The 26,853-nt window shown below is 45.7% G+C and overlaps 1 protein-coding gene across 8 annotated transcripts in view; it reads right to left on the bottom strand.

The window, feature by feature from the left end:
* Positions 1-26,853, bottom strand: part of INF2 (inverted formin 2) — a 100,011-nt gene that overhangs the window by 12,534 nt on the left and 60,624 nt on the right. For 7 of the 8 annotated variants that reach the window (XM_073570315.1, XM_073570333.1, XM_073570342.1 and 4 more), the window contains 9 exons: positions 17,291-17,376; positions 16,531-16,631; positions 16,351-16,421; positions 16,141-16,248; positions 15,966-16,036; positions 13,761-13,881; positions 11,510-11,674; positions 3,354-3,456; positions 2,187-2,342 (listed from right to left, as the gene is read on the bottom strand). In XM_073570315.1, coding sequence (XP_073426416.1) covers positions 2,187-2,342; positions 3,354-3,456; positions 11,510-11,674; positions 13,761-13,881; positions 15,966-16,036; positions 16,141-16,248; positions 16,351-16,421; positions 16,531-16,631; positions 17,291-17,376 — 982 coding nt within the window. The remainder of the gene's footprint in view (positions 1-2,186; positions 2,343-3,353; positions 3,457-11,509; positions 11,675-13,760; positions 13,882-15,965; positions 16,037-16,140; positions 16,249-16,350; positions 16,422-16,530; positions 16,632-17,290; positions 17,377-26,853) is intronic. The other variant, XM_073570324.1, reaches the window with a different exon arrangement.

The following is a 26,853-nucleotide window of genomic DNA, read 5'->3' as shown; positions in this document are numbered from 1 at the left end:
ATTTACTGTCAATATGTTGAAAAAATTTTTGGCGCCCATCATGCTTAAACTTTTGCAAAAATATACAGTTCTGACTTTGAAATATGTACCTATTGAAAAGCGTTAACTAATCTATGAGAAAGTATCTTGCATAACAAGCTTTCATGGGAAAAGATATAAAAATAAGACTTTGAAGGAGATTTCCCAATCATAAATGTGTAAAAGTGCTTGGACTTGACCTCTTATTAAAAATCCTCTGTTCTCAAGAACGAGTGAGGAGGAATTATTCACTTTATTTTGTACTGGTCTTTGCCCAAGTTACCAGCAATCTCTAGAGTTTCAGAGTTGCCCTGTTTCCTAGGCAATGAGTGCACGTTTGCAAGCTCTTTGCTGTAGACCATGCAAGTGCTGCTCTGAAGTTGCCCGGTTTGCTCGATCCATGAAGCTTTGGAGCCCCTACGCTCCATCAAAACTGCAGAGGAGCAGCGGTCTATACTAGTTGCAGCAGTGGAGACAGAGCATACAGTTTGGGCAAGTGGCTCTGCTGTGCCACCAACCTGAAATGTCAATCTCCATGAGCACACCACCACCGGCAAGCAAGAAGACGAGAGGCAGGGAGCAGTGTGCACCTTACAGCGCCATACCAGCATTTAATTATTTTAGCACTGGAGTGGTGCCACGAACGCAAGGTCCATATACTTAATATTACACTCACCAGCCATCATCTTCAGCATTTTACGGCACCGCTCTGTTCCCGCGTCATTATCTTTTGACCGGAAGTTAGGGGTAACGGTCACAAGCTCTCAATGCAAGTCTATGAGAGCCAGAACAAGGGCAGAATGAGGAGCTCATAGACCTGCATTGAAAAGCAACTACAGGCTCGCCGAGAAAACACTGGAGCGATCCAGCGTATCACAAACTGCTGGAGACTCACAGGAACAGCGCCAACAACAGATGAAGTGGCTGTTTTAAATATGAGACTTAGGAAATGTACATTAGTAGCACCACTTCAGAGATTCAATTAAAAAATAACCTAACGAAAGATAGAAAACCAAAAACAGCACTTGATGGTGGAGGTTCAAATCCCAGGCCCACTTAGCCCCATTGATCATTTAATTGAAGGCACAGAGTACTTCTACTGTTTACACTGTCAAGTGCCATACAAACAGTTGTGGCTGTACCTGGTACTGTAGCTTAGTCCCATTTAAGTGAATGGGACCCCAGCTGTTGTACCAGGCCTAACCATGAGTATGGTACTGTGACTGTGTAAAGAATAAAAAAAAGAGACTACTACTGGAAATTGATCCCCACAAGTCAAAAATGTATATCTTATTCTTAATACACACCATCATTATTTAAGTTGCATAAAATAGAAAAAAAAATAGGACTAATTGAAATCTCTATATTGCAGTTCACAGGGAAGAAAGAAACCAGTAACTTGGGAAATATTGCCTTCTTTTTTGAGTTCTGGAGAGGAATATGAAGATAAAATAAGCTTTGGCCAGTGAGAACATGAGGCCAATTTTATTTTTGGGTCGGTATCAAAACAGGAGACCCTGAGGTTCAACAGAACAAAACTTAGCTCATTCTGGTAGCCCATGATTCTATAGATCTGAACTTGGAAGTATGGGCAGGGCATTGTGACAATTTAATATGCATATATAAGTAACCAACAAATTTATCTGCTATGGGTCACAAATGAAAGGAGGAAACATTTGCAAGAGAAAACACGTAATACCTTCCAGGGTAACGTAGCTTAGATCAGATCATATTGATAGGCACCATCTACTAATTAGACAACACATTTTTTTATTGGAGTGCTCTTGACCTCAGTTGTTTTTAATTTTTTTTTTCTAAGCTGGAAAACCAAAAAAAAAAAAAAAAGGCACCAATATCATGCACATTTAATTCATGCAGCATTATGTACAGGATTAGCATGTATAAAACAGGAGCAAAGAAGCAAAAATATTGGCATCAAAATTACATGCAAATTAGAGTATTTTTTCTGAAATACTTAATAAATTTTAAATATAATTTTTAGCAAAGCAAAGCTCGCAAAATAATTAGTAAGGATATTGCAGGGCATGCAGTCCAGCTGAAGCAGGGCCCCAAGTCATTTGGTTAGTCTTTTTTAAAAGCCAAGCTTTCGAGATGTGTTTGCATAGAAGACTCAAAAAGGCTCCTGGGAAAACCTGTAGTAACTTTACCATTCAGATCACTACTTGAGTTCCTCTGAGAATCCTCATGTTCTTGTTTGCTTTTTGCAGTTTTACGGAGCTGGAAACCTTTTTTGATATCGGCCAGTAAAGCATCAATGATACATCCTTCTTCTAACTTTACTGTTCCTTTCCGAACTTTGTAACCAAAAGGCAAAAAAATATAAAAATTACAAAATGGAATAGCTTGGTTAAAATATGTGTTTGATGAAAATTGCATAAAATGACAAAAAAAAAAAATAAATCAACCCTCATTTAGAAGTAATTTTTGAAATTAATAAAGTCTTATAAGGGAATCTGTCACCAAAATGCTCCCATGCAATCTAAGAACAGTCCAATATAGGAGCAGAGACCCAAATTTCAGCGATGTGTCACTTATCATTCAATGAATCATTGTTTTTTCTGGTCTAGCAGAGCTCAGAAAGCTGAGCCATGTATAACCCCGCCCACACCATTGACAGATAGCTGGCAATCAGATGCAGGGGCGTGGTTATACAGATTACTTTGACTAGGAGGCACGAGCAACCAAGTCCAGTGCTTAATATCTTGCGGATAAAACAGTAAATTTATTGAAACAGCAACACATGATCTAGTAAGGGACACATCACTGGATTCCGGGTCTCTGCACCTTCATAATTTGTTTAATTTTAACCTAAAAGATTTTCATAAAATTATGAATAGATTGCTTTATATTCAATGCTTGGTTTATATACAGACTTGGAAAAATAAAAGTATATAAGTAGTGGTCCAGGATGGATAACTGCTCCAAGTAAAATTTTGGGTAACTGCTATTCATCAGTGATTATTATATTTTTTTTTAAAAAACAACTACATTATATAAAAATAAAAAGGGCCAATTTATCAGACTTTTCTGAATCATCACGTCAGATTAAGGGAGTTTGCCTGTACTCTAAACAGCTAGAAAATGAAATATAAATAGCTGTCCATGCCACCAACAAAGCAGGAGCCACGCTTAAAAACTGGGTCATAGGCAGACTCACCCCCACCTCTAATGTCCATTTGCCCCCAAAAGCGCACGTGAGCAGGACTGGTCCTCATGACACAACCTCTCTAATAAAACGTTACACTATTGCATGTAGGAAATTCAACCACAATTTGGAATGGAATAGTCTCTCGGACATTTATACTGCAACTTACTGATTTTTCCATTCTCTCCCTTCTGTCTCTTTGCTTCATCCTCCTCAAGTTGCTTTTTTCTTTTTTCTGCCTTTACCGCTTGCTCTTTTCTATCTTTATTTTCCTAAGTAAAAAAAATACAAACAATGAGGTAGACAATTACCGAGGCTACTTTCACAGTTGCGTTTTTTTGCTGCACGTTTTTTGCGCACACAAACGCATGAAAAAAATGCATCATGCGTTTGTGTGTGTTTTTTAAAAAACGCATGCTTTTTTTGCGCATATGTGCACATTACAATGCGCACGTATGTGCACCCATAGACTATAATGTGTGTTTTGCTGTAAAAAAACGCATTGCGTGCGCATGCGTTTTTGGGGGCAAGTCGGACGCACAAAAAATGCAACAGGACGCATTTTGTGCACCCGAGCGCACACTACAAAAAACGCATGCGCATACAAATGCATGTGTATGTGCACCCATGTTAAAGTATAGGGGAAAAAAACGCATGCTTTTTTTGTGCTAAAAATACAGTGCAATAAAATGCAAGTGTGAAACCAGCCTAAAAGCCAGATTCCCAATGAGTCACAGAAGAAAAAAAAAAAAAAAATCACATTGATTGCAAATATTTTTAGGATCTTCCTACCAAGCTAGGGCCAAAAAATGTAAAAATCCTGGAATTGATTTTTTGGTTGTTGAGATTTTTGTACAATTCACTAGATTCTAAGATTGAATCTGAACATGCATGGGCATCTTTGTGCCAAACCACTCATGTGTCAAGGTACCATATTCTTTTTCGGAAAACAACCACACTGTTCTGCCCTCTTAATAGGGCAAAGATGATTAAGGATCTAGGATGTATTAACAGAAGCATACAGTCTAGATCACGTGAAGTCATTATTTCCCTCTACTCCTCTTTGGTCAGACCTCACCTGGAATATTGTGTCCAGTTTTTGGCACCACATTTTAAAAAAGACATCAACAAACTGGAGCAAGTTCAGAAAAGAGCGACCAGAATGGTGACCGGTCTGCAAACCCTGTCTTATGAGGAAAGGTTGCAGGATTTGGGAATGTTTAGTTTGCAAAAGAGAAGACTGAGAGGAGACTTAATAGCTGTCTACAAATATCTAAAGGGCTGTCACATTGTAGAAGGATCAACTTTATTGTCATTTGCACAAGGAAAGACTAGAAGCAATGGGATGAAACTGAATGGGAGGAGACACAGATTAGATATTAGAAAAAACTTTTTGACAGTTAGAGTGATCAATGAGTGGAACAGGCTGCCACAAGAAGTGGTGAGTTCTCCTTCAATGGAAGTCTTCAAACAGAGGCTGGACAGACATCTGACTGGGATGATTTAGCGAATCCTGCTTTGAGCAGGGGGTTGGACCAGATGGCCCAGGAGGTCCCTTCCAACTCTACGATTCTATGATTCTATGTTTTATTATTGCTGTGATAATTATAGCAACATCTAGTAGTGGCTGAATTTATAGCAGGGTCCTCAGTAGCATTATAAAGCCTGTGACTTTAACAGAAGCAATGCACTATGGGATTAAAGCAGTGCTTTGTGGGAAGGAAGTAATGTATTCTGGGATGAAGAAGGGCCATTTTGCTTCTGTGGATCTCATAGGATGCATATGTTATTTTGACCTCCTGTGTAACCTTTCTTTTTTCTGCAACTGTTGTGTTAGCTGTGATCATCTGCCCAATACTTTCGCATGTTATTTGTATTCTTTGTAGTTTCACCGCGCATGTTCTATACTCTTCACAAATAAACAAGTTAGACTACAGAGAACAGTCTGCTTATTTTGGAAGACAGAGTTGTGGTTTATACTGTTTGCTGGATTGCACATCGTGTCAGCGTGCCTGAAGGCAGAATAGTAAAACAGATGCCAGACGCCTGCGATAGTGAATTCAGGCTGAAAGGGACCACTATCACCTAGACTGCTCCGCATACGGGTGTGGCGCTCCCAGGAGTATGGTCGCCACAGTGGCATTGCCTTCCTTCAGGAAGGGTGATGTCAGGCTTGGAGGCAATGAAGGGTCTCTCTAACAGTTAACCATGTCATGCAACACAGTTCCCACTCCAGGCCAGCAAAGGGAGCTCTGAACCAGAATTGGGGGAGGAATGCTCTCTGAGGGCCAGGAAGGGAAATGAGTAGTTAGTGTGGGGAGGGCCACGTGTGTAGACGTGTGGAGAGAAGCTGGAGGTTGAGCTGAGGAAAGAGAGCTCCCTCCCAGTGATAGCGCAAGATCTGGAGCCTGGTCTCCACAGTTGTATGGATACTGAAGGTCCTGCAACAGAAACCAGAGGAATAGGAAGCTGTAAATGCTCTATTCCCACCTAAGACTCGGAGGCACAACAGCGACGGGTGAGCCAAGAGAGATAGAGGGCTACAGCTGCCATACGAGGTAGTTCTAAGAGAAGATAAGAAGGAGGAAATTCAGTGTAACAAAGTACTGCATGTACCTCAAGCCAACGCTAGGAAGGAGACTACACAACCCATCTGATAGAGAGATCCCCGAGTTGCTTCCAGGCTAGCCTGCTCCTGTGCCATCTGTAATCAGGACCCTGGACTGCGTTTGCCAAGTAAAGGTAAAGAAACTGCACTCTGTTGTGTCCTTGCCTCCTTCTTGCAACATCCTCAGCACTGCTACATCTCTGTGCCAAACACTGCACCCTCTTCCACAACACCTATCTACACTGCCCTGGGACCAACAGCCCTGCCAGTGGAGGACTACAACATCGTTGCTGCACCCCACCATCTGTCCCAGAGGATATCTGCAGCGTCGGCTTAACACCTTCATTGCCGAACACCACAGGTGGCGTCACGAATCACTTATAAACTTTATTCCCAACTTAACCCCTTTCACATGGGTGCCCAGGGCCACGGACCGGGTCACCGCTGCTGTGACATTCCCATCTGAGAGACCGGCCCGGTGCCGAGTACCCCACAGCCCTGGGAGGACGACCCACGGGAACTACAGCAGCTGCCATACAGCTGCAGGAGACAAGTCCAGGGCCTAGTAAAACAGATTGCCATACGCCTGCGACAGTGAATTCAGGCTGTAAGGGACCGCTGTCACCCAGACTGCTCCGCACACGGGTACTTCAGCCGCCGCCATACAGCCGCAGGAGACAAGCCCAGGGCTCAGTAAAGGACCGCTGGTCGCACGCGGTGATTGCATAGACTGTATGGGACCAATAACACCCACACTGCGCTGCATACTGGTATCACAGCAGCCGCCATACAGCCGCAGAAAGCTACCGCAGCCCGCCAAGAAGTGCTACATCTTCCCCACTGAATGGAAGCTGCAATACATAGACTGTTTCCCACCAGTATACTAAGCAGCACTCAGTTAAATGCACAATGTCTCGGAAAAGTACATCTTCACTCAAAACAAGGTCACGAGCAAGCTCCAGCAGGTCGTCCTTAGCAAAGCTTGCTGCTGTCGCTCGCGCCGAAGCAGCCAAAGCGAGATCCTCCTTCACCGAACGAAAGATGCATCTAAAGCCGAGACAAGCAGATCAAGACGCAGAAACCGCTCATTTGCAAGCAGAGCTGGAAAGACTTGCGGCAGACAAAGAGACAGCAGCTGCAATAGCTAAAGCAGAGTATTTGGAAGCTATGAAAGACCCTGATTCGGAGAGACAGCAGCATTCTCGGACCAGATCTAGAGCAGCAAGATCCAGCGCAACGCGTCGCAGAGTACGTCCGTCAACATTCTGGCGTAGATGACAGCCCTGGCGCATCATATCGATCAGCCCATGCTGATTACCAGTGATCCATCCCCGAGCTTCACTACCATAGGCGAGGAGACGTCCAGCACAGAGATGTCGACTACAGCTACCGTTCCACTGAAAAGAAGGTACAGTTCCCATCCCGCCTTAAAGAGACACCTTCTTCACCAACAAGGTACCGCACAGACTATCCAGTCACAAGCGTCTTACAGGTATGGTGATGCACCACACAATAGACATGACTATCACACACCGGCTCATGCCAGTACTGACGGAGCCATCAAGGACCTTGCAAAGTTTCTTGTCCGCCAAGATCTGGTTACAAAGGGACTTGTAAAGTTCACTGACAAACCCGAGAACCATCGGTCATGGCGAGCCTCGTTCCGGAACGCCATTCATGGTCTGGACCTTTCTTGTGGTGAGGAGTTAGATCTCCTGGTGAAGTGGCTCGGAAGTGAGTCAGTCGAGCATGCCAAAAGACAGAGACATTAATGTAAACCATCCTCGCACAGCCCTACATAAGGTGTGGGAAAGACTCAAATGCTATGGGGCAGTAGAAGTCATAGAGAATGCTTTATATAAAAGAATTGAGGATTTTCCTAAGATAGGACCTAAAGGTTATCTAAAGCTTAGAGAACTGAGAGATTTGTTGACTGAGTTGCAGGTTGCTCAGCAGGAAGGAGACTTGCCCGGATTGGCATTCTTAGATACCGCTAGGGGTGTCAATCTGATAGTACAGAAACTTCCTTACAACCTACAAGAAAAGTGGATTACATGTGGTTCAGAGTATGAACAATCATAATGTATCATTTCCTGCTTTCACTGTATTTGTGGATTTTGTCACCAAACAATCTAGGATTAGAAATGACCCTAGTTTTGATTTTACTCTGTCGTGTTCCACTGCCACTGGTGTCAAACCGGGTAAGACACCCGTGGCAGTCCACAAAACTAACATTGATTCCACAGGCCCTCCTCACAAGGTGAATAAAACCCCTCCAGATGAGAGCAAACCTCAGGATGTCAGTAAATATTGTCCTCTACACAAGAAACCACATCCTCTACTAAAATGCAAAGCCTTCAGGGAGAAGTCTTTAGAGGATTGTAAAAGGTTCCCTCAAGGAGAACAACATCTGCTTCAAATGTTGTTCCGCAACCTCTCACTTCACCAGGAACTGTGAAGCTAGCGTGAAATGTGCAGAATGCAGGAGCACGGATCACAATACAGCCTTGCACCCTGGATCACCTCCACGAGTGTTGTCGCAAGCAGAGGAGCACAATGGAAAGCAGAAAGACACTGACGAAGACACGCCGGATGTCAGCTCTAAATGTACTGAGATCTGTAGAGGACTCACAGGAGGAAGGTCCTGTTCAAAAATCTGCCTTGTCCGAGTTTATCCCGCAGGCCGCAAGGACAAAGCCTTCAAGATTTATGCAATACTGGATGACCAAAGTAACAGGTCTCTAGCCAGGTCGATCTTCTATGACAACTTCAGCATTGTAGGCCCTGGTTCTCCCTACACCCTGAGAACATGTTCAGGTACCATTGAGATGGCGGGGAGAAAAGCAACCGGATACAAAGTGGAAACCATAGATGGCCAGACCTGCCTATCACTACCAACCATCCTGGAGTGCAACCAGATTCCTGACCACAGGTCAGAAATACCTTCACGGGAGGTGGCGACATATCACCCCCATCTAAAGCATATAGCCCACCTGATACCTGAACTAGATCCAGGAACCCCAATAGCTCTACTTCTGGGAAGAGATATACTACAAGTCCACAAGGCTAGAGAATGTATAAACGGCTCCAGGAACGCTCCGTATACACAGAGGCACGACCTTGGATGGGTCATTGTAGGAGACGTCTGCCTAGGAGGAGCACACAAGCCGGCCTTAGTCGGCAGCATGCTTACCAATACTCTTGAAAATTGAAGTCCGCCTCTCTTCCAGCCATGTAAGAGTAGCTTCCTGGTAAAAGAGTTGCCACACAATGCTCCTCGACCTTGTCCATTAGCTGATCCTTCCTGTGAAGGCCACTCATGTGACGCGACCAAGATCACATAGGGTGCACAGTTTTCCACAGAACAAGAGAGGACAACAAGGTAGCAATGTCCATAGAAGACAGACTGTTTTTGGACATCATGGATCGAGAGATGGTAAGAGATGAGTCAAAGAGTTGGATGGCCCCTCTACCAGAGGCAACGCTTACCCACCAGTCAGAAATCTTGTAAAGGTTGGCACCATTGCAAACACGCATTTACCGCTCCTAACCTGGAAAACGCCAAAAAACACAATAATTCGTACCATACAATGCGAGTGTTACGCCAAAGAAATAGACAACCTCAACAAAGGTCAACCCATTTCTAGAGACAGCGTCTTGAAAAAGCTTGATCCAATAATTGACCAAAACGAGCTGATACGAATTGGAGGTCGTCTTCAGGAAGCCAAGGTGGAATTCGTGGAAAAACACCCTGTAATAATTCCTGGCCATAGTCATGTGACTACATTGCTCGTACAGCACCATCATGTTTTGGTGAAACATCAGGGCTGATTGTTTACCAAAGGGAATCTACTAATTGCTGGACTATGGATAGTCGGAGCAAAGAGATGTGTGAGTAAATTCATCTTCAACTGTGTGATTTGTCGCAAACTCCGCTGCGCGACTCAAAGCCCAAAGATGGCCAATCTCCCATCAGACAGACTTAGTATGGATCCTCCCTTTACCAACGTCGGTCTGGATGTTTTCGGGTCGTGGTCTGTGTTTGCACGGCACACCAGAAGAGCTCAGGCCAACACAAAACGCTGGGCAGTTAGGTTTACCTGCATGTCCATCAGAGAGGTCCACATCGAAGTGATTGAATCCATGGACACATCAAGTTTCATAAATGCACTCCGATGCGTCATTGCCATCAGAGGCACCGTGAAACACATTCGCTCTGACAGAGGCACAAATTTCGTAGGAGCAGTGAGAGAACTCCAAATTCCCTCCAACCTAGACATTACCAGTGTGGAAAGATATCTGAGTGAACAGGGATGTACCTGGACCTTAAATTTACCACACTCTTCTCACATGGGAGGTGCTTGGGAGAGGATGATAGGAATAGTACGCAGAATCTTAGACTTATCTTGCAAGAAGGTAGCACAAGACTCACACACGAAGGTTTGACTACATTCTTGGCAGAAGTTTTGGCCATCATAAATGCCAGACTATTGACTGCATTCTCCAGTGATGCTGAAGATCCAACCATTCTCACTCACGCCATGTTACTCACTCAGAAAACCAACACTCCTAGCGCTTCACTGGGCGAATTCAGCAACAAGGACCTCTACAGACATCAATAGAGACAAGTTCACAGTCTCTCCAATACTTTCTGGGACAGATGGAGAAAGCAATACCTCTCCAACTTACAGCCTAGGAAGAAGTGGCAGATCGACAAGCGGAACTTCAAACCCGATGATATTGTGCTCATGAAGGACAGTTAGTCACATCGAAATGAGTGGCCTCTGGGCCTCATCACCAAGGTGTTCCCAAGCAAAGATGAGAAGGTGCACAAGGTCGAGGTCAAAGTGTAGAAGGCTGGGGAGAGTAAACTATTCCTCAGACCAGTTGCGGAGCTAGTTCTATTGCTTTCGTTTAAAGAGCCTGTAAGTGGCATTAGTTAATGCCAAGCGGGGAGTGTTCTGCCCTCTTAATAGGGCAAAGTATGTTTTATTATTGCTGGGTTAATTATAGCACCATCTAGTGGTGGCTGAATTTATAGCAGTGTCTTCAATAGCATTATAAAGCCTGTGACTTTAACAGAAGCAATGCACTATGGGATTAAAGCAGTGCTTTGTGGGAAGGAAGCAATGTATTCTAGGATGAAGAAGGGCCATTTTGCTTCTGTGGATCTCATAGGATGCATATGTTATTTTGTCCTCCTGTGTAACCTTTGTTTTTCTTGGAACTTCTCTACTTGAGTCACTACCCGGCTAAAGCATATCTGGTAAGCGTAATCTTTCTTGCAATGCAGTGATTCAGAGAGGTGTTATTTACTGTCTAGCAGCCAAGAGATGTCATTAACCCTTTAGATGCCAGTTCTCAGTAAATGTAATCATAAACTAATTATTTCTATGTAATGTTTGCATCTCAATGTACCCTTCTGTGACTGTGGTAGCTGTGATCATCTGCCCAATATTTATGCATGTTATTTGTATTCCTTGTAGTTTTACCGCGCATGGTCTATACTCTTCAGAAATAAACAAGTTAGACTACAGAGAACAGTCTGCTTATTTTGGAAGACAGAGCTGTGGTTTATACTGTATGCTGGAATGCACATCGTGTCAGCGTGCCTGAAGGCAGAATACACACCGAGGACCATTGGGGTCATTGACCACCTTCCACTTGAGTTCTCCAATAGAAGTTTATCTATAGGATATAATTATGAAGCCACAAACCTTCCTTGCTTTCAGAAAGAGGTCCCTAAATGTTTTCATGGTTCCAAAAGTATCTTCTAGTGAAAGTTTTGCTAGCTCTTCACATAAATAATCTGATAGTTTCTTTTTCTTCTGTGAAATATCTTCCAGCTGTTTTTCCAGGTCCTTAAGTGCATCAAGAGAATCCTAAAAATATGACAAGAGTAACAAATTATTACTAAGCATCTTCCTTAGATGTTGGAATTTTGGTAACAGTTTGCAGGTCATGGATAACGTGACTTTGGGCTTTCTGGTTGTAAAGAGACCACTTCATACTAAATTTAGGCACCTAAACCATCATATGTATGTGGTAGGCCAATACTATTATGATCCAGTAGTGTGGGACTGTGAAATGGAAGTTACATTTTAAATATCATTGAAAACATGAACTTTAGTTGTATCAACTACTTTATAGAATCTCAATTAGAGTGTCACAGATGGATGAAAAACCCTCAAATATTCCCAAAATGATATGTTCAGTGCAATGGATTGTGTTGTAAATAATCTTAATGAACAGGTGTGAAAACTTCTAAATGAGTATATCATCCTCAACGTTTGGCATTAGTGTAAGGAAATATTTATAAGGGATTGTCCAGGATGTTAGCATTGATGACCTATCCTTAGGGTGAGTCATCAAGGTCTGATTCAGTGCGAGTTGGACATCTGGCACCCCTGTCATTTATCTGTTTCCAGTTTCATTGGCGGCCGCAATTTTTCAGTTACTGAGCTGCACAGCTCCGTTAATGGAATAGTGGCTGCGGCTGGGTAATGCACATCTAACCCCTATTGATTTATTTAGTTTGGGGGGGGGGGGGGGCGGATGTGCAGTAACCAATCGCCACTATAAAGTTGACCGAGTTGTGCAGCAGCCAATGAGGCCTCGAAGAGCTGATCTTTGGGTGTGCAGGGTGTCGTACCTCCACTGACTGGAAATTGATGACTTAAGGCCCCGTCTCACATAGTGAGATCGCTAATGCGTCACTGATTATTTGACGCAACTGCAACCTCGCCAGTGATCTCGCTACATGTGACACATAGCGGCGACCGCCCCCCCTCGCTGGATATCGCTGATCGTGCTTGAATGTCCTGGGCCATATTTTCATAGTCGGCATCCCGCTGGCCAGCATGCATCGCTGTGTTTGACGCCGACGAGCGACCTCGTTGGCGATGCGGAACTCAGGGACGCAGGCAGGAATCGTTCAGAATAGCTGCTGTGTGACAAGGTACCAACGACCGCTGAGGTCGTTATATGGATCGCCGGATCGTTGCTGCGTCGTTGAAGAGATCTGCCTGTATGGCAGCTTACTAGTGACCATGTAGCGACGCACCAGCGATCCTTACCAGGTCGTATCATTGTCGGGATCACTGGTGCGTCGCAATGTGAAACGGGACCCTTATTCTAGGCATAGGCCATCAATGGTAAAGTCCCAGACAACCCCCTTTAAAAAGATATGGACATCATGGCCTATTAGTTTTTCTACCCAAGTGCATGTATTTTGGCCTAAAAATCCTAGCAATTGTTTTTCACTAAAAATGTTGCCCCATTAGACATTTACATACGGTACTTTGTTTCCCTGCACTTTCCTTAAAACTGCAGAAGAAGTTTGCCAAGTACGTCCAGTCTGACAGGCTTTTATAATTAATTTTGTGTCTTTTTTTGTAAGCAACTTAGGAGCATAGACAACATGAAAGTTGAGCCAACCTTTGATGTGGTCATAAAACAGCTGAGTTAATACAGTCACACAGGTGTAGCCAATAACAATGTTAATGAGAGTGCTTCTTTAAAGATCTCAAGAATGGGGAAAGCTTATGAAGAGGTGATAGCAAAATATGGAAATTTAATCCCAATTGACTAGAGGCCATCCAAACCCAATGATGATTTCTATATTAAAAATTGCTGAGATTGTTCCCTACGTAGCAGCACAGCACAGCGCAGACCCACTAGAAGAGATTCAAAGAAAGGAAGTAAAATAAAGTTGATGGAAGTTTAGTTACTGCCAGTTCCCCCCCCCCCCCCCCACTCAGCACAAATGTTCACCTAGATCCCCTGACCAAGGTAAGGCAGAGTGGCATATGGGCATCTTGCCACTAGCACACAGCACCGGCCCCAATAACTTTGCCCCGTATAAATAGAGGACACAAGCATAATGTAACAAGATTCCTAAACTTAAAATATCAGATCAGGAGATACAATACGTTTGAGGATATATAGGACTTTGCGCTAAATACGGACCTGAACACACTTTTCGTATTGTTCTCTCATGTCGCTGGAGGACTTGGAGAGCTTATTCTGCAGATCTTTTAATCTTTTCAGATTGCTACTTGTTTCAGAGTAAATATTTTCTATGTTGATTCTAAAACAGAAAAAGAAGGAGTACATGTCTTAGAGGTTTATGTTCTTGAACCCCAACACAAAAATCTACAACAGCTAATCGGTAACATTTACAATACTGGTACTTTTCTGGGTCCAATCAAGCTGAGAGATGATTGACCTATTGCAATGCAAAAAAACACCTGTCACGATGAAGACAAGGCTATGAAGGCGTAGAAACATTTAATAGATGTTCATAGTTTTCTACACCTTCTCATACCTGTCTTCATCGTGACAGCACCTACCACAACTTTACTTATTTTTTGATTTGAGGTTATGCTAATGAACTGTTCTGTCAGCTTCAACAGATGGAGCAGAAGTCTATAAGAGGACTACTACTACTTCTTGTCAGAGATAAGTCTGACTTGAACAATTCTACCAGGTGGGTAGATTCCATCTACTCTTCCCTGTTTCTTATCACCCGGACTTCACCGTGAAGCTCACTTATTTAGTATATTGAAACCTCATGCCGGTGTAAAGGAGAAGACTGGGCTGTGAACGCTGATAGGACACCGGGTCCAGAACGGCTGGAGCCACACCTGCTGTTGCAGGGGGAATGGAGATTGGAGACGGAGTAGACCCTTAACCTGTGTAGAGGGGGTGTGGTGAACCAGAGAGGTACAAAAGGTTTTGTGCGGGAAGAGAGAGGGGATTCCTGCCAGAGAGAGGAGTCAGAGCACCGTCGCTGGGCTGCTGGGAAAGATAGGCCGCATAGTAGCGATCACGGCCAGGTGCGGCGAGTACTCCCAGGTTTCAGAAGGCGTGTGGAGGAACGCACACCGCAGCATAACGGACTAGGAGCTCAGCGGGTAAGACCGGTGACCGCCAGAAGTTAGACCGACTTGTTAGGCGGGGAAGCCGGAAGAACTCAGCACTGGCCTCAGCCGACAACCAACCATCTGATTCAGGAAAAGAAACAGACAACCGAGTCACGCTAAGTGGGCTTAATATATACACTGCCATTCTGAATTACTCTTTCCCTGTTTACTCATCAGCCTTTACCTGTTTATTTCCTGTATATATTCACCTTTAAAAAAAAAAAAAAAAAAAAAATCATCTATAAAAGATTGGTATTGCTGAAAAATCATAGACAAGTCATTTTAATACTGTAAAAAACAATACTTTAAAAAAAATATATATATATAGTTGGAATTACATCCCCCCACACACATACACCTCACCTCTCACTATTCCGCCGCACTTGGAATTTATTTCCTATTTTTGAGTGAATTATATTGTTAATGAATGATCATTCAAATCTACAACTCAAGTTGAAAATAAATTGAAAAAAAAAGCAAGCCCTTATAATCATACAGCTAAGTTGATGGAAAAATAAAAATAAGGTTAAAAAAAAAAAAAAAAAAAAAGTGGCCGCAACGGAAGGGTGTTAAAAATTGTTAACATTATTCCATATTTTTCTATATGATACAGTACCAGCTAGCAGAAATGATTGGGTAACATCTATGCAATTTGTCTCTTCAGAGATGAAGTGGACTAGAACTCTAGCAACACCTATTGGAAGCAGGAATCCTAAAAGTCAATATTGACCTTTAAGGAGCCTTGCCATATGACTTAGGATAAAAGCCAAACCATGATCTCAGTTTGCAGAATCTGAAGAGACTATTTTCATATTTAATTTTCCAGAGTAGCACGCATGGCTTATAAGTCTTCTCTCTTCTCACTTTGATATGCCAGGCTGGGCTTGTCAAACTCCACAAGGAGAAACGTTACCGCATAGACAACAATCCAGAGCCCCTCAGCTATCCAACTCAGATCTTATATTTTGCACTGATGAGGGACAACACCCTGAAACATCTTGCCTACAAATTGAAATTCTGGTTTGGCTTTTATCCCAAGTCATATTGACTATTAGGATCGCTGCTTCCAGTAGGTGGTGCTAGAGTTCTAGTCCTCTCTGAAGAGACAATTTGCCTATTTACATTTCCCAGAGGAACATGCATGGCTTATAAGTCTCCTCACTCTGACATGCCAGGCTTGGCTTGTCACTCTGCACAAAGAGAAACATTACACCCTTAGATCTCAGTAACATCTATATACTGTTCTTACCCAGCAGCTTTCGAAACAGTCTCAAGGTCATTTGGAAGTTCAAGAAGATCTGTGTAATTTCCTTCAATCTCCTGAAATAATTGTAAAATAGATTATATACATGAAATACAGTCCTATGAAAGGTGACGTCCCGATATGTTATAAATATATATTCTGGGAAGGTAGCGGAGCGTACCTCCAGGATATGGTGCAGAAGAGTAATTCGTGTTTGATTGGCCTTTGTCTCGGTTAGCTTCAGTAAGGTACTTATCTTGAAGCCATTGGCGTTTCCAGTGTGACTTCCCTAGATAAAAGACAACTTAAGCTCCAAAATTCTCAACTCATAGAAAGACAGTTTTTTTCAGAATTTTTTGGAGCACCATAAATAAATATGTTTGATACCTACATAGTTTAAAAAGTTCCCAACTTTTAAAACAAGTTGACAAAAAACCGGAAGCCTATGGCTGGCAAGAACATCTGAAAAAGACCGACAGTGTTTAAAATGAGGAGCTACGAAAAATTCTATCCCAATATTACACAACTGGGGAAAAAAAAAAAAAAAAAATCACCGCACACGGACTATTACCATCACAAGCCTTGCTGACAACTTCCGCCTTGGGTCGTAGCATTTCCAGCATTAGGTTACATTCTTCACATGCCAGCATGCATTCGATCCGGAGCTGATAGCTACAAACAGAAATAGATATGCTGAATGAAATGGGATTAGGATTACAGCATAAGAAAATTGGTGGCCTCCGACCCTCCCTTATCCATAAGAAGAGGAGGCCCCTAGGCATTGTGCTTTATTTGCTTCTCCCTTATAATACAGCTTTGATAGTTTGTTTGGCCACTAGCATGGATACAATTTTTTGCCAGGATTTGATGGGACTGTCCCAAATTTTTGTAAAAATTTCCAGCAAATTTGGAAAAAAGTTTCAGGCTGAAACAAGGCAGGGTATGCAACCCCTATCCAAAAGTGGGCTGGTCAGTCGTTTTTTGAAGCTTACAGGTGGTCCTATTTTATCAACCAAAATATTGGCAAGCACACCAGATGCAGCTCTTTTACTGTGTCAAGTAGCATACGAGACTAAAGGGGTATCCACTCTCAAATCACTAAAACCGTCAGGGTGGACATGAAATAACTCAGACCGAGCTGTGAGACTAGACTCACACAGCTAATGGTCAACACTGTTTTTTTTTTCTGGGTGGGGATAGATCACACAAACCACAAACTACTACTTTATGGATGCAACTATGGGGTTAACATTTTTTGCCCATGGGTACTTTTGGAGATCTTCAATCTTCAGCTGATTGCCCATGAAGATAACCAACACTAAGCTACTTACTTGGAAACACCAAGAAGCAACAAGTAGAACTGATCAGCATTTGAGAGCTTGGATTTATCTTCTTGGAAACTTTTTAGATTTTCCACCTAGAATTAAGAAAAAAATTGTAATTTTTTTTTTTTTTTTTTTTTTTTTTTTTTTTTAAATATGGGCAGCAGACCAGACGGGCATCAAAGTCTAAAGTTCTTCGTTTGGGGTATTAACATGAATTAGATGAGCTCTAACAGTGTTATACTAGGAAAGGGCCAATCTTTTGAAACATTTTTACCTTGAGAAATGCGCCTGTCTGGTGTTGAAATGCATTGATGAATAAAAAAACCCAAAACCCTTGTTTATACTCTCCGGATCTCATACTTTTCGTGCGCAAAACTCACATTTTGTGATAGTTGAGCTAGATTGTTTCCTGGATGATACGCTCCTCCAGACACGGGACTGCACCTCTGGCTTCTAAAAGGTGGTGTTCTTACACAACTCTTACAGGTGAGTGCTAACATTACCCTCACCCCCATCATGCGCTTTACGGTACTGCCCTGTCTGTGGGAATTTGTCCCTCAGAGATTTTCCCAATTTCCTTTTCCTCTTCACTTCTGTTGTGACACACACACACTATTTGTACCATTTCTTCAGTGTTTTATAGTTTCTCTCCTTATCTTTACAGCCTGTGACGTCTTCTTACTGTCCAGATTAGCCCAAAAATGGCTCCTGCATTTTGTGCTTCTGCTTTTATACAGGCTATAATAATCCCTCCTGATTGTTGCCATCACGTGGCATAAAGCATCCAAAGCATGATGGGGAAGTCTACCTGAGGTCACGTGATTCAATCTCAACCCCTTAATGACTGGAGCTCTTTTTGGTTTAGCATTTTCGTTTTTGGCTCCCCTTCTTCCCAGAGCCATAACTTTTTTATTTTTCCGTCAATATGGCCATGTGAGGGCTTATTTTTTGCGGGACGAGTTGTACTTTTGAACGATTCCATTGGTTTTACCATGTTGTGGAACAGAAAATGGTAAAAAAAAAAATCCAAAGTGTGGTGAAATTGCAAAAAAAGTGCAAATCGCACACTTTTTTTTTGTTTGGATTGTTTGTTTGGATTTTTTGCCAGGTTCACTAAATATTAAAACTGACCTGCCATTATGATTCTCCAGGTCAGTACGAATTCATAGACACCAAACATGTCTAGGTTCTTTTTTTTTTATCTACCGTAAGTGGTGAAAAAAAATTTCAAAGCTTTCTAAAAAAAAAAAAATTGAGCCATTTTCCGATACTCACAGCATATCCATTTTTAATGCTATTGGATTGGGTGAGGGCTTATTTTATGCGTGCCAAGCTGATGTTTTTAATTATACCATTTTTGTGCAGATACGATCTTTTGATCGCCCGTTATTGCATTTTAATGCAATGTCGCGGCAACCTAAAAGAGGGATTTTTGGTACTTACAGTAAAATCCCTTTCTTGAAGCCTTCATTTTGGACACGGATATCCAAGGGTCTATGCTGCTGTCACTAGGAGGCGCTGACACTATGCAAAAGGAAAAAAATAGCTCCTCCCCAGCAGTATACACCCACTGACAGGCACTAGGCTGCTCAGTTGGTGTCAAAGCAGTAGGAGAAGCAAGTAGAAGCTCAACATATGTAACAACTCAACACAACGGCACGTAGGCCAACAACTGTACAAATGATCAGGGAGGGTGCTGTGTCCCCCCAATGAAGGCTCCAAGAAAGATTTTACGGTAAGTACCAAAGATATGGATTTTTGTGATAACGCACCGTAAAATCCTTTTCTCTGATACGCTCATTGGGGGACACAGGACTGTGGGGTGTATGCTACTGCTTCCAGGAGGCTGACACTAAGTGAAAAAAAAGAGGTCAGCTCCTCCTCCGCTGTATACACCCTCGCCCCGATTGCGGGCAAAAACCAGTTTGGTGCAAAAGCAGTAGGAGATCAAAAATAAGACAAAATCAACCTTAATGCAGGCAACATGTCTAGAAAATCTAACCAATATCAAAAAATACATATTAGTAAACAAAAAAAACAGCCAATTGGCTAACAGGGTGGGTGCTGTGTCCCCCAAATGAGCGTCTCGGAGAAAAGAATTTTACGGTGAGTTATCACAAAAATCCATGTTTCTCCTTCGCCTCATTGGGGGACACAGGACAATGGGACGTCCTAAAGCAGTCCCTGGGTGGGAAGTTGACTCACTGATCCAAGCTACATGCACCTCCTGTCTAAAGGTGCGCCACCGTTGCTTGGAGAATCCTCCTACCCTGGCTAGCGTCCGCTGAAGCCTGAGTATGGATATTGTAGTGATTGGCGAATGTGTGCAGGCTGGACCCGGTTGCTGCCTTGCAAACCTGTTCCGCCGATGCCTGGTGCCGAAGAGCCCAAGAGGCGCACACCGCCTGAGTAGAGTGTGCTCTGATCCCTGCTGGAACCGGTGCGTCTCTGATGTGGTAAGACTCCTGAATAGTCAAACGAATACGTGCTGAGGCAGGCTTCCGGGCGCTAACCATTGTAGCAACCACATTGCGGCCAAACCCAGCCTGGGTCAGGATCCAAAAGTTCAATGGCCAAGCCGTCAAATGCAGGGCCCCTGAGCTCGGGTGGTAGATCAGGCCCTGGGAAAGTAGGTCTGGGCACTCTAGCAGCTGCCAGGGAACGTCGGCGAGTAGCTGCACCAGGTCTGCGTACCACGCCTGACGAGGCCAATCTGGGGCCAGCAGAATCCCTGGAACCCCCTCTGCCTTGATCTTCTTGATGACCCTCAGAAGTAGTGGCAGCGGGGGAAATAGGTATGGGAGGAGAAACTGGTCCATGGCAGAACCAAACGCATCCACGGCGATTGCCTGCGGGTCCCAGGACAGAGCAACAAATGTGGACACCTTGGCGTTCACACTGGAGGCCATCAGGTGAACATCCGGCTTAACCCAATGTTGGCAAATTTGCCGAAAGACATCAAGGTGTAGTGACCATTCCCCGAACGCAAGACCCTGCCGGCTGAGGAAGTCTGCCGCCCAGTTCTCTATGCGAGGGATGTGGACTGCCGATATCACCGAGTGGTTTCTCTCGGCCCCGTGAAGGACGTGCCGCACCTCGCGCATGGCTGCCCTGCTGCGGGTGCCCCCTGATGATTTATGTAAGCCACAGCCGTGGCATTGTCTGATTGAATCCGGACGGGGCGGCCTGCTAGAAGATGAAAATGTTGCAAAGCCAGCCGGATCGCTCGGATCTCTAACAGGTTGATTGGGAGGCATGCCTCCTGCAGCGACCACTGTCCCTGGGCCGTGTGATGGCGAAAAACCACTCCCCAGCCAATGGTCCGGGGGAAGGGAGGAACTGATTGTCCACCACCCGAGTGCCTGTCTGCGCAGGTAAGACAACTGGCACCGGCGATCGAGAGTGAATGGGTTCTTGTCCCAAGATGACAAGAGGGCATGCTGCAGGGGGCAAAGATGGAGCTGGGCAAATGGAATCGCTTCCATTGCTGCCACCATTCTCCCTATGATCCTCATGCAGAAACGGATAATATGAGGGACTGGTCGGCGAAGTGTCCGGACTCCCTGCCGGAGAGCTAGGGCCTTGTCTTGAAGGAGAATTATCAACCCTCGGGAAGTGCTTAAGATCATCCCTAAAAGGAAATTCTCTGAGCTGGAATAAGGGATGATTTCTTCAGGTTTACCAACCACCCTAAGTGGGAAAGAGTATCTAGGGTGATGTTGACACTCTCCTCGCATGCCCGAAATGAAGGGCCCTTGACCAAGAGGTCGTCTAAGTTAAGACAAATATGCCCCGGGAGTTAAGGATGGCCATGACGACTGCCATGACCTTTGTGAACACTCTGGGGACAGTGACTAGCCCGAAGGGCAGTGCTGCGAACTGGAAATGTAGGCCGTTGATGGTGAAGCGTCGAAATCTTTGATGCGGAGGGAAAATGGGGATATGTAGGTAGGCGTCTTGGATATAGATAAAGGCCAAATATTCTCCCTGCCCCATGGTAGATATGACTGAACGGAGAGACTCCATCCGGAAATGATCCGGATAAATATGTTCAGGAGCTTCAGGTCCAGAATGGGCCTGAGAGCCCTGTCCTTTTTGGGGACCGTGAACAGGTTGGAATAGAAGCCCTGAGATTTCTCGTTTTCTGGTATGGGAACAATGACTCCGTTGTGCTGGAATAATTCGATGGCTTTGAGTAAAGCCATTGCCCGCGTATCTACTTTGGGAGGACGGGAAAGAAAAAAAAAAAAAAAAAAAAAAAAACATCTTGGGGGGGGTACCTGACAAATTCTATCTTGTACCCTGAGGACACCAGCTCTCTTACCCATGTGTCGTGTGCGACGGTGAACCAGATGTGGCGAAACCAGAGTAGGCGACCGCCTACCTTGCTGGTGTTGCCTGAAAATTGCCTCAAGTCATTTGGCTGAGGATCTCTAGGACCTGGGCTGGTGAGTACGCATTCTCCCCAATGGGTTGGCTCTGTATGAGACTTGTCGATCCCTGTCCTGGTTGGGGCGACCTGAAGCGGCGGGATTGGCCGCTGTAGCCCACCCGTGGTTGCGAAAGGCCCGGAAACGTGCGTGAAACTGGTGACGAAACGGTTGTTTGACCCTTTGTTGAGGGAGAAGACCGCTCTTCCCCCTGTGGAGTCAGAGATGAGCTGCTCTAACTTCTCTCCAAATAGGCGGCCACTCTGATAAGGCAAAGAAGTCAAAGATTTCTTGGAGATGGAGTCTGCCCGCCATGTCCTTAACCATAGAGCTCTCCTAATGGAAATTGCATTTGCGGCAGCAAGTGCCGGCTCAGTTGGCTGCATCTAAAGATGCATTGATTAAGTAGTCAGCAGCCATAGTGATCTGCTTTGCGATCTCTGATACCTCTGCTGGTAGGTCCATACCCTGCAAGGCTCTGTTCAATGATTCTGATCAAGAAGTCATGGCCTTGGCTACCCAAGTTGCCGCAAATGAGGGAGAGAGAGTGCTAAACCCGATGCCTCAAACACTGAGTGAGCCAAGCTCTCTATGAGACGATCAGTGGGATCCTTAATAGAAGAACCACTAGGAATGGATAACAAGGTTTTAGAGGCCAAAACGTGACACGGGTGGATTTACCATTGGGGATTCCGCCCATTTTTTACGGAGATCCAGGGCAAACTGATATCTTGCCTCGAGCGCCTTCTGGCCTGAGAAACGCCTGTCTGGCCGTTCCCTGTGTCGTTGCACTATGTCCTCAAACTCTGGGTGAGTGCCAAATACTCTATAAGGCTGCTTGATTCGCTTAAATTACACCTTGTGACCTGAAGTCAAGGTGGAATCATCCTCAATCCCCAGAGTCTGGTTGCCGGCCTCGATGAGGCTGTCAACTGTTTCCTGGTAACCCGGAGTATCTAGGTCAAGGGGTTCGTCCGAGTCGTAATCTGAGCTTTACTCATTATCGACTACTGGTGAAGGCGAGCGAGAAGCAGAACTCATGGATGCCGAGGCACCGGGAGACGCCGTGTGGGTTCGTTTCCCCCGCATCTGCCTGGAGTGGGAGTGGCCCCTGCAGGCCGGAGGCTCCTGTGAGGTGGAGGACCCCTCTAAGACAGGCGAGCCACTATCCCTGCCCCTATCTGAGGTGCGAAGGGACTCGATTGCTCTAATAAGTGACGCCATAGACTGCGACAGAGATAGAGCCCATTCCGGGGGACTTGGTCCACCGTGCTCGGTCGCAGGGGAGGGCTCCTGGGCGCATTCGGAATCGCATAATCGCCTGCTCTGCACCTGCGGAAAAGCGGACTGACAGGAGATGCATGCAGCGTATAGGAACGTGTGCGTCTTAGCTTTTCTGGACATGCTGTATCTGTCAGGCACTAGTGCTGCAGACCACTGGAGTGGAGTGTGCATGCCCCGCTTTCGCCTAGAGTGGCCTCTCGGGGGGTTTGGGGGGTAGCATTTACCCCAGTCCTGTGCCCCTTCACCGTCCTGGAAGTGCAGAGCGTTGCCCGATTAAAAAAAAAAAAAAAAAAAAAAAAAAAAAGTGCGCGCCTCAGTTGCGGTACTTTCGTCCGCGGCCTAGCATCGGTCCGAAACCGAGGGTTACATTTTTCTGCGCCCGCCCGAGCCCTGGGCCCGCCGGAAGTGACGCGACGAAGGAGAGCGGGACTTCCGCCTGCAGCCTAGCGACGGCCGAAGCCGGGGGCTGGATTTCTAGTGTCTGCCCATAACGGGGGATGGCGGACCCACCAGACACGGAGGCCTAGGCCGGGTCGGACGCCCGGAAATGCCCGATGGCGCCATCCTGCAGCCGAAGCTGCACTGCTCTGGCACCCAGAAAATTTGCTAAGGACCGGCCACCCTCCTCTGTGCTCCTCATGACGCTTCAGCTCCAGCTCAGGTTAGAGGGGAGGGGGGCTGCATAAAGGATGGTGCAGGCACCCGAGCTCCATCTTCCCTATAAGGGATGAGGAGAGGGACGGTCCGCAACCTTCCATCACCGCAGTCCTTGCATTGGTGATGCAGTGGGGGCCGCACGGACTGTATTTGTGCCTCTGTACAGCCTAGGGTTTCAATACCTTAGGGTGGTCAGGGCTAAGTCCGGCATTATGTCCCACGTTGCGGGAGAGGATACGTGGAGGCGACACTCGCATGTGCTCGCCCGTTGTTGGTTTGGGGAGATCGGACCCTTTCAATAGGGTCCGTCGCCTCTGTCTCATCTTCATAGAAGGAATAAAAAGAAAGTCTGGAAAAAAAAACAAACAAACAGACGTGTGCCCCCAACGGACACTAAGCATGAACTGGTTTTCGCCCGCAATCAGGGCGAGGGTGTACACGGCGGAGGAGGAGCTAACCTCTTTTTTTTTCCCCACTTAGTGTCAGCCTCCTGGCAGCAGTAGCATACATCCCACAGTCCTGTGTCCCCAATAAAGCGAAGGAGAAATCCCTCTTTTATAGCTTCATTGGAGGTTGGAGGGCACATAACCATGGGATGTACAAAAGCAGTCCCAAGGAGGGAAAATGAAAATATATGCAAAGAGAAAGGAACCTAGGTCGGCCGGTGGGAAACCGCCGCCTGCAGAACCTTCCTACCTAAGCCTGCATCAGCCGAGGCTTGTGTATTAACCTTGTAGAACCTATCAAAGGTGTGCAAAGATGACCAGGTTGCAGCCTTGCATATCTGCAATGCCGAAGCCTGGTGACGAACGGCCCAGGAAGCTCCCACCGCCCGGGTGGAGTGAGCAGTTACCCCCGGTGGAGGCTGTTTTTTCCTGAACACTATATGCTTCCAGTATCACCGAACTAATCCAACGGCAGTCGTGGACTTAGAGGCCTGGAGCCCCTTTCGACGACCTTCAGGGATGAGTAGAGAATCTGACTGACAAAAGGAAGCAGTCCTAGAAAGGTAGACTCGAATAGCTCTGACCAAATCCAGTTTGTGGAGGGACTTTTCCCAGTGGATGAACAGGAGAAGGACATAGAGAGGGAAGGACGGTGTTCATTGATGTGAAAAGGCCGAAACCACCTTGGGCAAAAAGGAAGGAACAGGACTACCTTGTCCTGGTGCAGAACCAGGAAAGGAGAACAACACGACAGTGCCGCTAGCTCGGAAACTCCCGATAGATGTGATGGCGATGAGGAAGGCCACTTTCCAAGACAGGAGAGAAAACGAGATATCCTGGATGGGCTCAAAGGGAGCACGCTGAAGAATGTAGAGAACGAGATAAAGATCCCATGGATCTACCGGAGGACGGTAAGGTGGCGCCATGTAGGCGACCCCCTGAATGAAAGTCTTCACCTGAGGAAGGGAGGCCAAATCTTTCTGGAAGAGGACTGACAGAGCGGATACCTGACCTTTAAGGGTACTGAGCGATAAGTGGGAATCAAGGCCTGCTTGAAGGAAGCTGAGGATGGATGGAAGGGAAAAGGACATCAAAAAGAAGCTGTTATCCTCGCACCAGTGGAAGAAGGCTTTCCAACATCTGTGGTAGATGCGTGAAGATACTGGTTTCCTTGCATTAATCATGGTCTGGATGACCATGGTAGAGAAACTGGCTTCTTTTAAGACTGCGGCCTCAACGACCATGCCACTAAACTCAGCCACCGAGAACTCGGGTGGAAGAGGGGGCCTTGCGAGAGAAGACCTGGAAGGTCTGGAAGCTTCCAGGGAACGTCTGCGAGCATCTTCACAAGATCCGTATACCAGGCCCGTCTTGGCCAGTCTTGCGCGATGAGAAGAACTGGACCCCCTTCCTTTATCTTTTTTATGACTCTCGGAATCAAGGGGAGAGGCGGAAAGAGATAGGGGAGCTGAAACAGACCACGGAATCACCAGGGCGTCGCAGCCTAATGCCCTCGGATCCCTGGACCTGGCTACGAACAGAGGAACTTTCTGGTTCGCTCAGGACGCCATGAGGTCGACGTCCGGGGTGCCCCATCTCTGACATATTTGGTCGAAGATAACGGGGTTGATAGACGACTCGCCTGATATGAAGCCTTGACGGCTCAGAAAATCGGCTTCCCAAATTTTCCACCCCCGGGATGTGAACTGCTGATATGGCAGGGACGTGACGTTCCGCCCATCGCAGAATCTTTGTCACCTCTGACATGGCCTGTTTGCTGCAAGTCCTGCCTTGGTGATTTGTGTATGCCATGGCATTGTGCGACTGAATGCAGACTGGGTTGCCCATGAGCAGAGACTGCCAGCGGAGAAGGGCAAGAAGGATTGCCTTGATCTCCAGGAGATTTATGGGGAGAAGGGTTTCCTGAGTGTTCCAGCGATCCTGCGCTGTGTGAAGGAAGACTGCTCCCCAACCGAGGAGACTGGCATTGGTGGTGATGACCTCCCGTGCAGAAGAGAGGCGTATAGCGTCCACTAAGTCAGATTGCCTCACCTTGAGAGGCAGAAGACCCTGTCGGTCCAGGGAGACAGTTGTCTTGCCCCAAGCAGACAAGAGAGCCTGCTGAAGAGGACGGGTGTGAAACTGGGCATAAGGGCGGCTTCCTTTGCAGCAACCACTTTCCCCAGTACCCTCATGTAAGACTGTAAGGTGAGAGAGAATGGTTTCCTTAGAGAGAATTCCCTGAAATAGAGACGCACACTTTTCCATCGGGAGGAAGCCACGGACCTGAGCTGTACCAACTCCATACCCAGATACACTAGGCGCTGAGATGGAAGAATGGAGGATTTCTCCTTGTTGACTATCCAGCCTAGGTGGGCCAGAGTGTCCAGAGTGATCTGAAGGCTGTGGTCGCAGTCCTGGCGCGACGGTCCTTTGATCAGGAGATCGTCCAGGTAATGGATTATAAGAATCCCTTTGGATCGAAGGATGACCATTACTGCTGCCATCACCTTTGTGAAGACCCTGGGGGCAGACGCCAGGCCAAAAGGAAGAGCCATGAACTGATAGTGATCTTTCTGCATCACGAACCGAAGGAACCTCTGATGCTGCACACAAAACAGGAATGTGAAGATAAGCATCCTGAATGTCTACAGAACAAAGAAACTCCACCGGTTCCATGGAGGCGATCACCGAACGCAAGGACTCCATCCTGAAATGGCGGATAAGAACGTGCCGATTCAACCGCTTGAGG

This window comes from Dendrobates tinctorius, unplaced genomic scaffold (genome assembly GCF_039654945.1).
Source record: "Dendrobates tinctorius isolate UK_male_01 unplaced genomic scaffold, ASM3965494v1 ptg000006l, whole genome shotgun sequence".
Classification (NCBI taxonomy): Eukaryota; Metazoa; Chordata; class Amphibia; order Anura; family Dendrobatidae; genus Dendrobates; species Dendrobates tinctorius.
Note: the sequence above shows the minus strand (reverse complement) of the source record. Positions and strands in the feature narration are given on the sequence as shown.